Source organism: Peromyscus leucopus, chromosome 6, assembly GCF_004664715.2.
Source record: "Peromyscus leucopus breed LL Stock chromosome 6, UCI_PerLeu_2.1, whole genome shotgun sequence".
Classification (NCBI taxonomy): Eukaryota; Metazoa; Chordata; class Mammalia; order Rodentia; family Cricetidae; genus Peromyscus; species Peromyscus leucopus.
Window position 1 is genome coordinate 70,265,638 of NC_051068.1, and position 18,381 is coordinate 70,284,018.

Consider the following 18,381-nt stretch of genomic DNA (forward strand, 5'->3'; position numbering starts at 1 on the left):
CTGTGCCGCCGCGGGCGGCGCGGCGCATGCGCAGCGAGGCCCTCCGGCTGACTGCCCGCGGAGCGATTCCCACGTTAGTTCGGTCCTTCTTGCCTGGAGCAGAAATCGGTTGGAGGCGAGAGTTAGTGCGCTAAGGTTGCTGCTGGAACTAAAGGCGGGGGCTTCCACATTCGTGCTCAAAATGGCCTTTCCTGTACAAAAAAGTTATAATCCCCAGGATTAGCCCTCCCTCCTTAAATTTGTCTCCCTAATCTAACACAACAAAAAGAACACACACGCAGACCTGTCCCCCGGCTTTCCACTAACCAATGGAACACCAGCAAGACCTGCCTTGCCCGGACCTGTGGGGCTCACACTTAGGATTCCCGTTGCTTACTCAGCCTCAGAATCTGGACCGCTTCCTGGCCTGTCGCTTTCCATCTTGCGGTGCTCTTTACGCAGAAATCTGCAATATTCGCACTCTACGCTCCTTCGCGTAGAATTCTGTTCATTCTGGCCCCGGAGAAGCCTTTGTGGCCACTTGATTTAATTTTGATACTTGACACTCTTGGTCGCTGTTTTCCTTTTCGTACTGTACTACTGTAAGTATGTATGGTATGTCCACCATATTTATACAAGTTTGCCTAGGCTTAGGGCTAGGCCTCTGACGCCTCTGTTCACTGATATGTCTTAAATACTTAACACTCGCACAATAAGTACTTAATAAATACTTTGTGGCAGTTCCTCACTACATCCCCCCAAAAGTGCACTACAAAAATTTATTTTATTAAGATTTACATTTTTTTTTTTTTTTAAGAATGGAAATTCTTCTGGGAAAGGTGGGGGAGTGGATATCAGTTAGCTAAGAGACATCAAAATGCAGTTAGGTAAGAGAACTTACTTCTGGGGTCTACTGTTGTGCCACCATCTCCAGCTTTAACTTCATTTTTATGCTTGTGAATCTCCAGTTTCCCAATACTATTGTTTGTCTGGTGCTGTCTAGGCTGGCATCAAACTCAATATGCAGCGGAGGAAGACCTTGAACTCCTGATGTTCCCACCTCCACTTGTTTTCTTTTCTTTCCTTTTGTTTTTTGTTTGTTCGAGACAGGGTTTGTGTAGCCCTGGATGTCCTGAAACTCACTATGTAGACCAGAGATCCGCCCGCCTCTGCCTCCTGAGAGCTGGGATTAAAGGTGTGTGCCACCACCACCCTCCACCCCCCAGCTTCATTTCTTAAATACTGAGATTCCTGGCCCGAACCACCAAAGCCGGCTCTCACAGTATTTGTTTATCAGGCCATCCTCTCCCCTTTGAACAGCTTTAGCAGCCTGGTCTCTGTAGGCAGAAGAGTCTGACAACGGCCAGAGTTTGAGTTCAAGATACAATAAGGAGGCCGGAGAAAATGACCCCTAAGAGTTGTCTTCAGACCTTCACATGCACATACACAAATTTTAAAGAAAGAAATATTTTAAGTCAGTAAACCAGAACGTGGGGTGTAGCTCAGTGGTACAGCACTTGCCTAACATGGTTCAGCCCTGGGTGTGATGCCCAGCACTACAATAATATCAACAATCTGACCATATATGAGTTTACTCTGTTCTGCTCATTCACATCTTTCCTTCTGCCAGTACCCCCGTTTAGTATGTTTGAATAGGTCATTTAATCCCCCTGAAGGGATTCCTACTTCCCCCTTCTCTGTTTGAGGTCTGTTTTCTCCATATTGGCTTTGAATTCCTGGGCTCAAGTGACCCTGGTTCTTCCGTTTGGGAAATTAGGACTCCATGTGTGTGTCACTGTGCCTGACTTCTTTTATCATTTTCTAATGGAGGAAACAATTCAGAAAAATCATATGGAGGAAACACAGCCAGTGACCAAGAGACTAATAGTTATTTTAAACTCATCTGATTAAATACTGAAAATAAAACCAGTTCCTCTAAAAACATTTCCCATAAAAAATTGAACTCAGATTTTTTTTTTCTTTTTTCCTTTTGGTTTTTCACAAGGTTTCACTGTGTAGCTTTGTGGCATTCCTGGGACTCACTCTGTAACCCAGGCTAGCCTCGAACTCAGAGATCCTCCTGGCTCAGCCTCCCAAGTGCTGGGATTAAAGGCATTCGACACTACCTCTGGCATAAATGTAATTTTTTAAAGTTAGTTTTTGGCTAGGAGTGGTGATACATGCCTTCAATCTCAGTATTTAGAGACAGAGGCAGGCAAATATGTTGTACATAGTGAGTTCCAGGACAGCCAAGGCTGTACAGTGAGACACTCTCTCTCTTTTTTTTTTTAAATTTTTGTCTGAAAACATGGAGTTGGATGAAGGAAGATTAGGTGTTCAAGACTAGTCTCAACTAAATGTTGAGTTTGAGGTCAGTCTGGGCTACAAGGGATACTGAAATCCAACACCCCCAAAAATGTAGTTAAATTCTCATTAATTTGCATGGTTCAAAGATCTAAATTTTAAAAACTATACTAAAATTAAGAGTGAAAAATTATAAAACTCTTAGAGGAAAACAAGGTTAGTCTCCACGACACTGGATTTGGCAATGAATTCTTGGATGGGACATCAAAAACAAAGGCAACAAAGCAAACTGTATTTCATGGATGTGGAAAACATCTGTGCATTGTGCTGGGCATGGTAGATGCCAGTAATCCCTGTCCTTAGGAGGCTGGGACAGGAGGGTGGCAAGTTCCAAGCCAGTCAAGGACACATCACAACAAGCGAACAAGCAGCAAAGGAACCCATCAACAGAGTAAAATGGACAACCCACAGCCAGGCGGTGGCGCACACACACCTTTAATCCCAGCACTCGGGAGGCAGAGCCAGGAGGATATCTGAGTTTGAGGCCAGCCTGGTCTACAGAGCAAGATCCAGGACAGGAACCAAAAAACTACGCAGAGAAACCCTGTCTGGGGGCGGCAGGGGCGGAGATAACCCTGTCTGGGTGGGTGGCAACATCTCCATGTCAGGTATCTGATGAGACCTTGTCACGAGAATGAAAGAAACTCCAACTCGGCAGGCAAAAAAATAATTTCAGAGGTGGCTAAGGACTTGAATGCCCCTTCAAAGGGGGAATGGTGAATAAAATCCGGAAAGGCTCAGCAGCACCAGCCATTGGAGAAGGCACAAACAAACCCGCAACACCAACTGAAGAGGATGAGTCGGGTCAACTGCACGTTTGAGGCCAGCTTTCCTATCTCCAAAGTAAGTGCCAGCGAAGGCTAGAAATCTAGAAAGCCAGTGCATTCCACCACAAGGGGCCGTGTGCGCACACTAACCCTAAATGCTACCCCTCAAGTCCATGCGGAGAAGGCAGGATCCTGGGAGACAGGCTGCTAGCCTTCCTGCCTCTTCTCTGACTTCTTCAGACGCTTGTGTCAACCCCCCAACACTGGAGGCGCTCCACTCGGGAGACCAAGACCGGGGAGCAGATGCAGCAGATAAAGGACAGGTTTTCTTACTGGCCAGGATGCTTGCTGTGGGAAGATGCCGACACAGTGGGAACTTCCAGCTAGAGGCGGAGTGCGTGCAGGACAGAGGTTTGCTGGACTTGATCCCCAGGCACTGCAGTTCTGATGCGCCACTACTTCTCACTCTGAGCACCGCTCTTTCCTTCTTCCTGTTCATTTACTGCTCGATCACCCACCCACCTGAGCATTTTCCCTCTGCCTTCCTTAGTGCATTCGGGAAACCTCAAGGGCGGAAACAGGAGTTAGCCTTGTTAGCTTTGTTCTTGGGATTCTTTTGGACAAGGATTTCAGCATTAGTTTACATACATACTTCTCTACTCAAAGGGTGGAGGGTAGCCTAATAAAAAAGACTCATCTGCATTTCCAGTGAGACTTGCTTTGGGGCTCATAAAAATTGGGTAGGAAACGCAGTATATTTTTTTACAGGTGGAACTTTTCCTTGCCTCCCCCAGACTCTGAAAATGGGCTTTAAACTTAATGTAGCTGGGCATGGTGGAGCACATTGTTAATCCCAGCACTGAAGGAGGCAGAGGCAGATGGATCTCAGAGTGTGAGGCCAGCCTGGGCTACAGAGTGAGATTCTGTTTCAAAAAACAACAAAACACCCCCCCCACACACACACCAAAACAACCACCAGACCAAACCAAACCAAATTTAACCAAGTGTACCATTCAGCAATATTAAGTACATTCACTCACTTAATTTGATAAGTATTTGGCTTACATGTATGTCTATGTACTACATGTGTGTCTGGTGCCTGTCAGGGTTAGAAAAGAAATTCCCTTGGAACTGGAGTTATAGACAGTTGTGAGCCACCAGGTGGGTGCCAAGGTCCTCTGAAAGAGCAGCTAGTACTTTTTTTAAAAAATATTTATTTTTTATTATGTATACAGTATTTGCTTGCATGTATGCCCTCAGGACAGAAGAGGGCACCAGAGCTCATTACAGATGGTTGTGAGCCACCATGTGGTTGCTGGGAATTGAACTCAGGACCTCTGGAAGAGTAACCAGTGCTTTTAATCACTGAGCCATCTCTCCAGCCCAGCCAGTACTCTTAAAAAGCCAAGATATCTCTCCAGTCCCACATTCACTAAAATCTTATATTTTTTGTGTATAAAGTATTTTGCACACAGAGAAACCCTGTCTGGAAAGACCCTCCCCGCCAAAATAAGTTTTGCAAGTATGTGTGCTACATACATGCAGAGGCCAGAAGGTGGCAACAGATCCCCTGGAACTGGAGGTACAGACCTTGTGAGCCCCCAGTAGGTGTTGGAATCCAACCAAGGTCCTCTATAAAAGACCAGCAAGCTCTCTTAACTGCTGAGTCATCTCTCCAACCCTAATATACACATTTTTTTGTTACCATGGTTTCTAGAACTTCTACAAATCTTTATAAACAAAACTGTACCCATTATATATAACTCCCAATTGGCCCCTCTTCTAGACTGGCAACCAATATTATTGCTCCTGTTCCAGTTTTTGATTAACTTTTTCCTATCAATAAAAGAAAGGGTCCACTGTGGACTGAGATAGCTTCTATATGTTCAAGCCTTCTTGTTCACATGTGATTGAGTTTATTGTACAGAAAGGTAACAGAAAAGAATTAACGTGGGTCTTCTATCCACAAGCCTTAGCAGCCCTGCCACGGATCCGCCCGGTTCTTTCGCATCAAGAAGTTAATCTTCCGAGCCATTTCCATGTTGTAGATCCTCCGGCACGCTTCATAGCTCTCCCGCTGGCGGCGGCGGCAGGGTTTCTCATAGTAGCGCCGGCGCTTTATGACTTCGGTGAGCCCGTCGGTAGTGAGGATTCTGTGTAACGACAAGTAAGGAAGGGAGATGCTGCGGCTCACTACGTTCTTTACCAGTTTCACAGCCCAGCAGAAGTCAAGGACAAAAGCAACCCGTGTTTGTATACTTAGAGTGGGAAGTAGTAACAACACAGCCCTGACTTCTTTCCAAAGGCCCCGGTAAGAACCCATGAGGTAAATTTAGAAGGCAGCCACAGTTCTTACTCTTGGGGAGCTTATAGTCATGTTCTCAAACTTTTGACTCCCACAACACACCGGAGGTATAGGACAGCTTCCCACGGGAACAGTGGCTCCCTGCACAGTGCGTTTTAACCATGGGAGCATTTCAGAAACTACACATGAAACCAGGTGTATGGAAGGAAAAGTAGGCAGATCTCTGTGAGTTGAAGGCCAACCACAGCCACATAGAGACTGACTTAAAAAACCAAAACCAAAGCAAAGCAAAGCACAAACGGGGTAAGCCATCTGTAATTATATACATGTAGAAGTGACTCCTATCTGATCTTAATGAGGAATGCAGTCCCTTCCTCTTTGGATTTAAGACCTGACATGGACCGGGCGGTGGTGGCGGCGGCGCACGCCTTTAATCCCAGCACTCGGGAGGCCAGGCGGATCTCTGTGAGTTCGAGGCCAGCCTGGGCTACCAAGTGAGTTCCAGGAAAGGCGCAAAGCTACACAGAGAAACCCTGTCTCGAAAAAAGAACTGACATGGTAGTGGTGCATGTCTGACAGCCCAGGACTTGGGAGGCTGATGCAAGAGAAAAAAATTGGGGGGGCATGATTGAAGTCTGAGTAATATTGGGGGCCTACCGAAATGCAGGCCCTCCTCATATCAGTGATACAAATGGGAACATTATAATAGCCTCACTCACCATTTTCCCATGAATCAGGTGCTCCAATCATATGACTTTGTGTGGACAGCTAGGGGTCAACCCCAGGAGTTATTCCTCAGGTCCACCCACCTTCCTTCTGTGGAGTGTGTACGTGTCCTATATGTGTTTTTGAGACAGGATCTCTCATTGGCCTGGAGGGTACCCAATGCTTGGGCCAGGCTGCACAGACTTATTAGACAATGAGGACAGCTGGGTGAGGCTTCTCAACCAGGGAAAGAGAAAATGGAAGCCAAGAAGATGAGGTGCACTAAAGAAAGGAATCATCTGGGGGTGGGTGGGTGGGGTAGGGGCACAGAGTACAATTTTTTACCCAGCACTTGGGAGGTAGAGGCAGGTGGAGCTCTGTGAGTTCAAGGCCAGACTGATTTACATAGTGAGTTGCAGACTAGCCAGGACTACACAGTGAGACTCTGTCTCAACCAAAGAGAAAAGAAAAAAAGAATTTCAAAGCACAGATTAAGGTGGGAGATAGCTGAGTTGACACAGATCTGAGTTCCATTCCCAGAATCCACGTAAAATGGATGGGTGCGGTGGTACTCACTTGTAATCCCAGTACTGAGGAGGCAGAGACAGCGTTTCAAGCAAGCAACAAAAAAAGGTGAATGGTGCTGGAGGCAGAACTCCTGACGTGTCCTCTGGCTCCACACACATGTGCACGAGTACTCACATTAACACACACATGCATGCCCACACACAGCAGAAGCACTTATTCATCTTCATCTCTACTAGGCAAGGATGTATGTAGGTCAAGGTTTGTAGTAGAGCTCAAGTATGGGGCTTGGGGTGTAACTCAGTTGATCGAACGCTTGCCTGGTGGGAAGGAGCCCGGGTTTGATCCCCAGTACAATATAACCCAGTGTGGTATTATTGCACACTGTAGTTTGCCAGCACTTGGAAGGTAGAGGCAGGAGTTCAAAGGCATACATAGCCAGGCTAGGATACATGAGACCCTGTCTCAAAAGAAAAAACAAAACAAAACAAAAAAAAAAACCCCTAAAACCAACCAAATAGGCAAAACCAAAAGAACTCAAGTAATAGCAAAAGGGCTGTGGGTGTAGTTTAGTGGTAGAGCGCTTGCCTATCCTACATGCAAGACCCTGGCTCGAGTTCCCAGGTCAGGCAGCAGGGGTGGGGAAGCAACTTGAAAGCTGAGGATGTAGCTCAACGGTAGCCTTTGGGAAGGTGTTACTGGTGCTGCCTCTGTTTGCAAAGGTAGTTCAAGGACTAGCACATGAAGAGCTCAGTGTAAACAGATCAGCTTGGAGTTCTGGCGCCTGGCAACCTTACACGAAGGGGAAACCAGCTGCCAGTTTTAGTAAAATTCAACTGATTATGTAAAAGGAGTTGCACTGCTTACAAAGGGAAGCTGGGGGAGGCAGATCCACATGTCAGTGTAGCCAGCCTACGTCAACAAGCGTGTATCCAGAAGGAGCCCAGAAGCTGGCCCATCAGGAGGAAAAGGGGTCAACCGGGCATGCTTCCAGTGTGCTTGTCTTTCTAGTTTGGGGGTCAGCCAATCACACGAGGCTTCCCAGCAACCCCCACTCTCCACAGCCTCATCTCGGGGCTCCAATGAGCCCCTGGTTACATAAGAGGTGTTTTGTGGCAGTCCCCCGGACAGACACATAGGTTTTTCCTTTATAGGCTTCTTCTGTGCTCCAAACACAGTCAAGTTTAAACACTTCTCTCTCACTTGTGCTGCTACTGTAACCAGATCACAAAACAAGCGACTTGTTTTTAAACCACAGCCATCAGAAAGCGGAGAAAGAACAGGGCAGACTGGAGTAGGACAGGTGTGTAGAAAAGGTGACCCGCAGGGAAGACGCTCTCTCACGTGTGAGCGCCAAGTCAGGAAAGATGCATTAGCGGGCAAGGACGACCAGGCACTCCAGGGCTCCACACGCACATGTGAGTTCACAAGTTCTTGCCTAGAAAAGCACCCTAGGGTTGGGGATTTAGCTCAGTGGTAAAGCACTTGCTTAGTAAGCACAAGGTGCTGGGTTCAGTCCTCAGCTCCGGAAAATTAAAAAAAAAAAAAAAAAAAGTACCCTCAGAGCAAAGTATCTGCTCACTCACCACCCCCGCCCAAAATATAATTTATAAGACATTTCTGTAAAATTAAAAAAAAAAGGAATAGAAATGCATCTTTCTTCTTCTTTGCAAATATATTTTTACACTAAAAGTGTAGCTTCTTTTGTTGTTTTTGAGACAGGTTCTTAAGTATCTCAGGCTATCCTCTGACTTAATATGTAGCCAAGGATAACCCTGAATTCCTTACTCTCCTGCCTCAGCTTTCTTGTGCTGACTGGGTTACACACATGCACCACCCTAACTAGTCTACTATTCTGTTGTTGTTTGAGACAGGGTTTCTCTGTGTAGCCCTGGCTGTCCTGGGACTTGCTGTATAGACCAGGCTGGCTTTGAACACACAGAGATCCACCTGTTTCTGCTTCTTTGTACTGGGATTAAAGTCCTGTGTCACCTTCGGCCTGGCCCAGTCTATTTCTAAAACACAGCTTCCTGAGAGGGGCTTTCGCTGCCAGTACCCTCCCTGCACTGCTTTGCAAGCCACAGCTTCGAATTTTCAAGTTAATAGGGAAGCCTAAGAGATTCAACATCAGAGTCTGAGTCCAGGAGCCTAGATTTCATGGAACTGAAGTCCTCCTTGTCCCATGGAATCTCTCTCCTTCCTTCCTTTCTTCTGGTAGTCTATGTAGCCCAGCTTGGCCTCAAGCTTTCGATGTAACCAAGGATAACCCATCTTCCTGTTTCCGACTCTGAAGGCCAGGGTTAGAGGCACAGGCCACCATGCAGCAGTTTTCTATGGTGTTGCTGGCCAAGAACCGTTCTATTAAGTGAGCTACATCCCCAGATCCTTCTTTTTCTTTTTAGGTAATATCAACTGCCCTCTGCCCCTAAACTTGTAATTTCCTTGGTGTTTTAATAACTAAAGTAAGAAAAAAGTACTTTATGTCCTTTTTATTTCATGAGACAGGGTCTGTACAGCTCAAGCTTGAGATTCTCCTGCCTCAGCCTCTCCAGGGCTGGGACTGCAAGCATACGTCACCACTCCCAACTGCCTTGTACTTATTTATTTATTTTCTGAAGGAAACAGATTTCTAGGCTGGGGAAGCAACTTAAAATTGGCAGTGTGCTTCCCTGGCATGTATGGAGCCCTGCGTTCCATCCCCAGAGCTGCAGAGAAGGGGGGTGGTGAGTGGGACACAGGCCTATAACTCCAGACTTAGGAGATGGGGCAAGAGGATAGGAGCAACCAGGCACTGGTGACGCATGACTTTAATCCCAGCACTTGGGAAGATCCAGGTAGAGCTCTGTGAGTTCGAGGCCAGCCTGGTATACAGAATAAGATCCAGGACAGACACCAAAACTACACAGAGAAACCCTGTCTCAAAAAAACAAAAACCAAAAACAAAACAAAAAATAAACAAATTAAAAAAAAACCCATTATATGGTAAATTTGAGGTCAACCTGGACTACATAAGACTCTGTCCCCCAAAAAGAAAGAAAACAGATTCCTTAGAACAAGATCTGAAATAACACCAAGCCAGATGGTAGAAGGTATCCACACAGCATCTACTTTTGAAACTTTATATTTATATTTTATGTATGAGTGTTCTGCATGTATACCTGCAGGCCAGAAGAGGACATCAGATCCTATTACAGATGGTTGTGAGCCACCACGTGGTTGCTGGGAATTGAACTCATGACCTCTGGAAGAGCAGTCGGTGCTCTTAACTGCTGAGCCATCTCTCCAGACCCCATAGCATTTACTTTTAAGATTTTTATTATTTTATGTGTGTAAGTGTTTGCCTTCATTTATGTCTGTGTAAGTGGTATGTGCCTGGTACCCATGGAGGCCAAAAGATGGTGTCAGATCCCCTGGAACTGGAGTTACAGAATGTTGTAAGCCAGTCTATAGGTGCTGAGAATTGAACCTGGGTCCTATATAAGAGCATCTTGGTCGGGCAGTGGTGGCGACGCCTTTAATCCCAGCACTCGGGAGGCAGAGGCAGGCGGATGTTCGTGGCCAGCCTGGGCTACAGAGTGAGTTCCAGGAAAGGTGCAAAACTACACAGAGAAACCCTGTCTGGAAAAACAAAACAAAATACAAAACAAGGGCTAGAGATATAGCTCAGAGGTTAAGAGCACCGACTCCTCTTCCAGAGGTCCTGAGTTCAATTCCCAGCACCCACATGGTGGCTCACAACCATCTGTAATGAGATCTGGTGCCCTCTTCTGTATACACAATAAATAAATAAATCTTTAAAAAAAAAAAAAGCCATTTCTCCACCCTCTACTTCTTTCTTTCCTCCTCACCAACTACTTACTTGCACCTAGATTGTATTTTTATTTACTCTTTAATACTTTTACCTCCCACCACCACTTTCTAACTGCTGGAATTCTAATTGTAATCTGTCGAAACACCCAGTTTATAGAGTACTAGAGAGGAAGCCCAAAGCCTCCAACATTGTACCATCTGAGCTACAGCCTCAGGATTATAATCCAGCTCCAGGGGATTCCACACCCTCCTCTGGGGGCACCCAAACACACAAGGCATAGATATACATACATATAAATAATTTTTAAAAAAATTTATTTCATGGGCTGGAGAGATGGCTCAGCGGTTAAGAGCGCTCACTGTTCTTCAAGAGGTCCTGAGTTCAATTCCCAGCAACCACATGCTCACAACCATCTATAATGAGATCTGATTCCTTCCTCTGGTGTCCCTGAAGACAGGTCACTCACATACATTAAATAAATAAATAAACACATAAATAAATGCTATTAAAAATTTATTTCATGTGCATTCATGTTTTTGCCTGAATGTATATCCATATTGGATCCCCTGGAGCTGGAGTTACAGACAGCTGTGAGCTGCCATGTGGGTGCTGGGAATTGAACCCAGGTCCTCTGGAAGAGCAGCCGGTGCTCTTAACCACTGAGCCATCTCTCCAGCCCTTTTGTTTTGTTTTTTTTGACACAAAGCCCTGGTTGTCCTGGAATTCACTATGTAAGGCACAGTGGCCTGGCACGATGGCCTTGAGTGCACAGAAATCAAGTGCTGGGATTAAAGGAAATAAACTAATCTTAAACAAACAAACCCCTAGTAATGATTAAGTAAGACTGTAACTTGATGGCAACGAAGGGACGATCACCTCCTTCAGGCAAGGGATGACAAATATTTTATTTCTCATGTTTCTTTTTTGTTTTTTTTTTTTTTTTTTTTTTTTTTTTTTTGGTTTTTTATTGTCCACTGCCTCGACTCACAAGATCGCTGCTCTGCTCGAGTGTATTAGCGTGCGCCCCCGGTGCTTTATAGTTTTGAAGTAGAAATGAGGAATACATTCCATTACACAAAATGGACAGAGGCAGAAAATGCTGTTGGAAATGAATGGAGGAGGGCTTGGTTGCAGGGTACTGCCCTCTACATAAGAAAATTCTCAGGCAGGTGATAGGGGCGAACGCCTTTAATCTCAGCAGAGGCAAAGGCAGGTGAGGCTCTGTGAGTTCGAGACCAGTCTGGTCTACAGAGTGAGATCCAGGACAGGCTCCAAAACTACACAGAGAAACCCTGTCTTGAAAAAAACCAAAAAACAAATAAAGAAAAGAAAAGAAGAAAAAAACTCTCTCTTCAAAGCAATCTTCAAGTTAAGACAAAGCCCATTGTTTTCTTACAGACCGATAACCAAGGAAATCGGAGAAAAACCAGCTAAAAAGACAAGTATGGTGGCATGCATCCCAGCACTCAGGAGGCAGAGTGGGTGGGTCCCAGTGAGGAGCTCAAGGACAGCCCGCTCCACACAGCAGTTCCAGACCAGCCAGAGCTACACAGTGAGTTCTACCCACCCACTCCCCAAATCACACTACAACAAAACAAAGCGAGGGCTGGAGAGCCGCTCACGGGCTTCCAGCGCGCATGTCAGCGGCTCACAACTTCCTGTGCTCCGGGGTCGCCGCTGCCGGCCTCCAGGAGTGCTAGCACTCATGCACATACCCCACATACACACATAATTAAACTGAAACTGGGAACGAGGCATGCCGGACTAGGGAAGCCTGAAAGAACTACAGCGGAGCGGCGCCATTAGGACCGCTGTCTGTCCCACAGTCTAGTGCGCAAATACCGTTCCGTGGAGCCCTCCGCTCCGGCTTCGCCAGTTTTTAAGTGTACGTACGCATCTGTTTTTGTGTGTCACCTGCGTGGGTCCTGCAGAGGGCAGAAGAGGGTGTCCGATCCCGGACCTCCTAGCTCTCTAGTTCTTTTGCTTCTGCTGTAACTTCCCTTTGAACCCGTAATACAGTCTCATCTTGACCCGTTCCTCCAAGAACAAAACCGGAATTCATCTTTTCTAGATGGCCATGTAAGTGATAACGGACACATAATCTCAGGACTTGGAAGATTGAGGCAGGAGGATCGGGAGTCAAGGTTATCCTTAGCTATCCTGCCCATCCTAGGCCAGCCTGAGCTACATGAAATGAACAAAATCACAAAGGAACTGATCTTCACGGACGTGGTCTCAGCCATTTTTCAGGCACTATGCTGGTTCTTCTTGTTCTTCGTCTCCCTTCTACCTTTTTTTTTTCTGAGATGGGGAGAGGTCAGCTGAGACAGAGTCTAGTCGATGTAGCGTACAATGTTCTCAAATTCTTCCTGTCTCCACCTCCCAGGTGCTGTACACAAGTAGGCACAGACTTATGGGCTCTTTCCAAAACCTCAGAGAGCATGCAGGTTAGTCAAGGGATGATGTCTGCAAGCTGGATAAACTCATGAAGTTTGATTTGGGAAGAACTTCATTTTTTGCAATAAGAAATTGAAGGGCTACAGTGTCCAAAGCCTAAACACTGGGCTGGGACCAGTCTGAGAACAGTTTATGAGGGGGTAAGCTCGGTAAAGGATAATCCCACATTTCCACAAGCAAAACTCTGATTCTTTTTACCTGTTCAGGGTTCTGTATGCACCTTCCACATTCCCCTCCTGAACCATCACAGTCCTGGCAATGAACTTCAGGTGTTTAGCCATGGCCTTGCTTTCAAATCTTCATTCTTCAGGACCTACAGACTGACAAGGAGCATGGAAACCGGAAAATCAGTAAGAAAACAGCCCAACAGAGTCATTACCACAGGTAGTTTTATTCAATCTAGAAATAGAACCCACGGAACCAGGTAGGAAGGACTCCTCACATCTTAGAAAGTACAAGCAGGTCTGCAGAGATGGATCAGTGGCTAAGAAGACCCAGGTTTGATTCCTAGCACCCACATGGTGGCTCACAACCATCTGTAACTCCAGTCCAGAGGATCCAACGCCCTCTTCTGGCTTGTGTTGCACACACATACACGCAAAACACTCATACACATAAAATATAAAAACTTTTTAAAAAAGAGAAAGTAGGCCGGGCAGTGATGACGCACGCCTCTAATCCCAGCACTCGGGAGGCAGAGGCAGGCGGATCTCTGTGAGTTCGAGGCCAACCTGAGATAGAGACTGAGTTCCAGGAAAGGCGCAAAGCTACACAGAGAAACCCTGTCTCGGGGCGGGGGGGGGGGATTGGTTTTCTACGTCTCTAGGAACCAGGTCGGCACGCGAAATCCTGCCCTCCCGCCACACCCGCTTTGCTGCCCAGGTCCCCAGCAGCGCCTTACCCGCCGCCTCAGCGCTCGGACACCAGGACGCCCCGGGCCGGAAGCGGAAGCTACGGAATCCCCGCGGCGGGAGGAAGCGGCGCTGAAGGGCGCCGCCGGCTGCGGAAGCCGTGCTTACGCTCTGTCCTTGCGAAGGTTGGCTCCTGAGCGCAGGCGCTGGACTCTACGCCTGACCAAGTCGAAGGAACAGCTTCCTCGCCTTCCTATGGAGTCCTTGGGTCTGCGAGAAGGTCAGCCCGATCCGTAGTAGCTCTAACCCGCTAAACCTTTACTAGATCTGAGCGATTTCGTTTTCTGGATGGGAAATGGGAAGCGTCCTGAGAATGTTTTCTATTTAAAAAGGACAGATCTGCTCACCCGGTGAAAAACAGATTCACACCCTTCTTCCGCCTAAAAGTTAAGAAAAAGAAATTACTTACTGCGAGTTTCCCATTTCATCATCTACCTAAGCCATTTCACTAAATAAAGTGGAATCACTAAAGAAAGAAATAGGAAACGCCTGCAGGATTTAAAATAGAAGTGTTTTGTTTGCTTGTTTTTAAAGGCCAACGTTGTCATTTGTTGCCTAGTAAGACCTGGTAGAAATATCTATTTTGTTTTGTTTTGTTTTGTTTTTTTCACACTGTCTTGACAACCTTATGTGTATACTGTCCCCACATATCCATGTACAGTTATTTGCATGGGTTCAGAAGTAATGAATGCAGAAAAATGTCCCCACAACACACACAGATACATCCTCATCTGTTATTTCTTTAAAAGATTTGTTTTTATTTTATGTGTGTGTGCCTGAGTGTACGTATATGCACCATGTGCATGTAGGAGCCCAAGAAAGATAGGAGAGGTCTTGGATCCCTGGAACTGGAGTTAACCGTGGTTGTGAGCTGCCATGTGGTTATTGGGAACTGAATCTAGGTCCTTTGCAAGAGAAATAAATATTCTTAACCACCGAGTCATCTATCCAGAACATCATCAGTTAGTAGGTACTTACACAAAACTTAAGCCTACCTCGTAGTAAGACAAATCCAAAGTACCAAAGTGAGGCTAGGCTAGGACACTCTTATGCTTGTCAACGAACCTTTAATGGAATACCTGGCCTCTGCCAGGCACTGTTGACACTATTCCAGTGTCTGTAGCACTACTGAAAGTACGTACACTCAAATTTAGACTGGGTAGCTTATGATAAGTGGGAAATCAATGATATGGATAGTTGCATAATGCGGTGGAAAGGAGTCCTGGTTTCCATTCAGATACTGGGAGCCTTGAGATATATGACTTTGAACTAGTTACTCACACTGGGAGTCTGCACTTTTTTTGTATTAATAAAATATTGGAATACTATCACATTTATTTGTTGATTGTGTATGGTTAATTTGGGCTACAGTGGTAGAGTTGGGTAAAAGAAATGGGGATGTATGACCTACAAATATTTATGATCTGGATCTTGTTAGGTGGACTCTCAATCTTCTTCCTTATTTGTAAAATGGCCTAATAGCTACTCTGTTGATCTCACAGAATTTGTCCTAAGAATCCAATGGGATAAGATATAAAGGTACTTTGTGAATTTTTGTCTTATTTTTAAGGTTTATTTTCTTATTATATGTGTATGAATATTTTTGCCTACATGTATGTGTGTGTGCTGCGTATGTGTCTGGTGCTCATGGAGGTTAGAACAGGGCCTTGAATCCCTTGGGTCTGGAGTTACAGACAGTTGTGAGCTACCATGTACGTGCTGGGAATTGAAGCTGGGTTTTCTGCAAGAGCAACAAGTGCTCTTAACTGTTGAGCCAACTTTCCCACCCCTTTCTTTTTTACTAGATTAAAAAAAATTTTTTAATGTGCCTGGGTGTTTTGTCTGCATGAGTGCCTGGTTTCCAGGGAGGCCAGAGAGGGGGGCATCAGACCCCTGGATCTGGATTTACAGATGTCGTGAGTCACTGTATGGGTGCTGGGAAACTAACCTGAGTCCTCCGGAGGAGCTGCCAGTACTGTTAACCTCAGAGCCGTCTGCCCAACCTCAGTGCCCCCGAGTTTTGAGCCTAGTTATCTAGAAAAATGTTGGCACCCTGTATTTCACTCTTAATTTAGTGAAATTAATTTATTTCACTATTATTAAAAATTAACTGTCTTTCACCGCGTAAGGAGGTCAGAGGACATCTTGCCCAAATGGTTTCTCTCCTTCCACCAGGTGGGTCCCGTGGTTTGAACTCGGGTCATCAGGCTTGGTGGTGGCAGGGCCTTTACCCACTGAGCCATCCCACCAGGCTTTTTACTTTAAAGACAGGGGTGTGTGTGTGCTTGCATGCCCATGTGTGAGTGTATGTGCAGACATATGTACAGGTGCATGTTCCTGCACATGTCATTCCAGAAGAGGTCATTAGATTCCTCAGAGCTGTATAGATATTTGTGAGATGCCCATGCCTGGCTTATTAACTGGTTTCTGGAATCCCAACTCTAGTCCTCATGATTAGATAGCAACTGCTCTTGGCTGCCTAGTCATCTCTCCAGTGCTCCACACTTGTTTTTAAGACAGTCTAAGGTGGTCTGGAAGAAGATCTGTACCCGAGGATGACCTTAACTTTTGATCCTCTTGACTTACCTCACAAGTGCTGAGATTACATGCATATGCCACCATACCCAGTTTTATGGAGGTCAGAAGAGGGCATCAGATACATGGCATTAGATACCCTACAACCAGAATTTCAAAGGGTTGTGAGCCACCGTGTGGGTGCTGGAAACCAAACCTTAGTCCAAGAGTGCTCTTAATTGCTGAGCCATCTCTCTAGTCCTAATAATTAAACAACAACAACAACAAAAATACTTAGTGTGTGAATATGTGCCTACATGGGTATGTGCACATGCAGAGGCCGGGTAACAACTTGTGGGAGTTGGTTCTGGCCTTCTGCCATATGGAATCGAGGTTTCAAACTCAGTAAGACTTGCCTATAAGGATCTTTCGATAAAGGCCATGAGCCTTGTTACTGGCCCCTTTGTTAATTTTTGTATAAGCAGTATATGAATAAAACTTCCCAGCAAAAATGTATACATTCAGTGTGCCTTCTTAGGGCAAACGTTAGAACAGGAGATGAAAGTTTAGCATTTATCTAATTTGAGGAGATAATAAAGGCAATAAAAAAAATGCAAAGTGAACGTGATTGGATGTATGTAGAGAAAAGCCAAGCCTAGCACCTCAGAGAACACCCACACTCTGGGGTGGGTGGAAACGGGGCCATTAAGACACCTAGAAAGTGCTGCCAGTTGGGTAAGAGGAGAGTTGGGACTGTGTGTCGTCACAAGATCCAAGGTAGGAAAGTTTCCGAAGGCAGCGTTGCGCCAGGTGATACTGCGCACAGCCTTTGTGGAGGCTCCTGGGTTTCACTATTGACTAGGTGGAAGGTATGTGCTAAAACACTTGTGCTCATGTTGTGGGCGCACTAGTTACTTTGGAAGGGGCAACAAAATGAAAGGAGTGTAAGCTGGGCTGCCAGCAGTTAGCTAGAGTGGTAAGGAGGTATCGGAAAAGCCACTCTGCGCAATTATGGAGCTCGCTGGGGGTGAAGGCTTTGGTAGAGCACTTGCCTAGCGTGCATGGGGACCAAAGTTCAACCCCTAGTACTGAGTGGGAGTGGGACTGAGGAAGAACTGCCGAGCAAAGAAGAGAAAGAGGTCGTGTAGGCTCGGGCAGTGTTTCCAGTAAGCCAGTAACTGATGACACCAGGGAGTAATTATTGTGGATAGCAAGTATAAATTACCAAAATTTCACACATAAAAGGAAACCCAAGGGGCTGGAGAGATGGCTCAGCACTTGCTGCTCTTGCAGAGGACCTGAGTTCAGTCCCCAGCACCTACATGGTGGCCCACAAACATCTGTTATTCCAGTTCCAGGGGATCCAATGCCTTCTTCTGACCTTCTTGGGTACCAGGCATGCATATGGTACACATACATACATGCAGGCAAATAATCATACACATAAAGTGAAAGTAAATCTTAAAAATAAAACGAGGGGCTGGAACACTGACTCAGTGGTTAACAGCACTGGCTGCTCCTCCAGAGACCTGGGTTCAATTCCCAGTACCCATATGGCAGTTCAAAACTGTCTGTGGCTCCAGTTCTGGGGATCCAACACCCTCACACAGACATACATGCAGGAAAAACACCAAAGCACATAAAATAAAAATAAATAAATTTAAAATAAATAAATAAAACGAGCCAGACATGGTGGCTCATACCTCCTTTAACCCCAGCGCTCAGGATGCAGAGGCAGACCTGGTCTGTGTAGCAAGTTTTAGGCAATCAGGGTTACATAGTGAGACCCTGTCTCAAAAATTGTGTGTGTATATCAAAATCACAAATAGAGCTAAGAGTGGTAGAATTACACACATGTAATTCCTGGGGCACCAGAATCACCTTGATTTCCAGGCCAGCAGGAGTTACGCAAATAAGGTTTGCCTTAGAAAGGAGGCCATATTTTCTGAAATAAAGGGAGGTGATTTACTTACCAGGAATGGGAGAAAACTGTCTGACTAGTGAGAAGCATGCTGAGCAGCTGAGAAACGATGACTGGGGTGA

The 18,381-nt window shown here is 45.8% G+C and overlaps 1 protein-coding gene across 1 annotated transcript; it reads right to left on the reverse strand.

Annotated features, from left to right (window-relative positions):
* Positions 1-4,986: 4,986 nt before the first annotated feature.
* On the reverse strand, positions 4,987-13,921 carry Mrps21 (mitochondrial ribosomal protein S21). Its single transcript, XM_028856244.2, has 3 exons — positions 13,815-13,921; positions 13,112-13,233; positions 4,987-5,263 (listed from the first exon to the last, which is right to left on the reverse strand). Exons 2-3 carry the CDS (start codon positions 13,192-13,194, stop codon positions 5,083-5,085), a joined length of 264 nt encoding a protein of 87 aa, XP_028712077.1. The 5' UTR covers positions 13,195-13,233; positions 13,815-13,921; the 3' UTR covers positions 4,987-5,082.
* Between the last annotated feature and the right edge of the window lie 4,460 nt (positions 13,922-18,381).

What these genes read in the sequence shown, in the direction of transcription:
- Mrps21 (XM_028856244.2), bottom strand. Translation starts at nt 13,194, where the DNA reads ATGGCTAAACACCTGAAGTTCATTGCCAGGACTGTGATGGTTCAGGAG. An exon ending in GCATACAGAACCCTGAACAG is followed by an intron (nt 5,264 to 13,111) that starts GTAAAAAGAATC and finishes GTCGTTACACAG; the next exon opens with AATCCTCACTACCGACGGGC.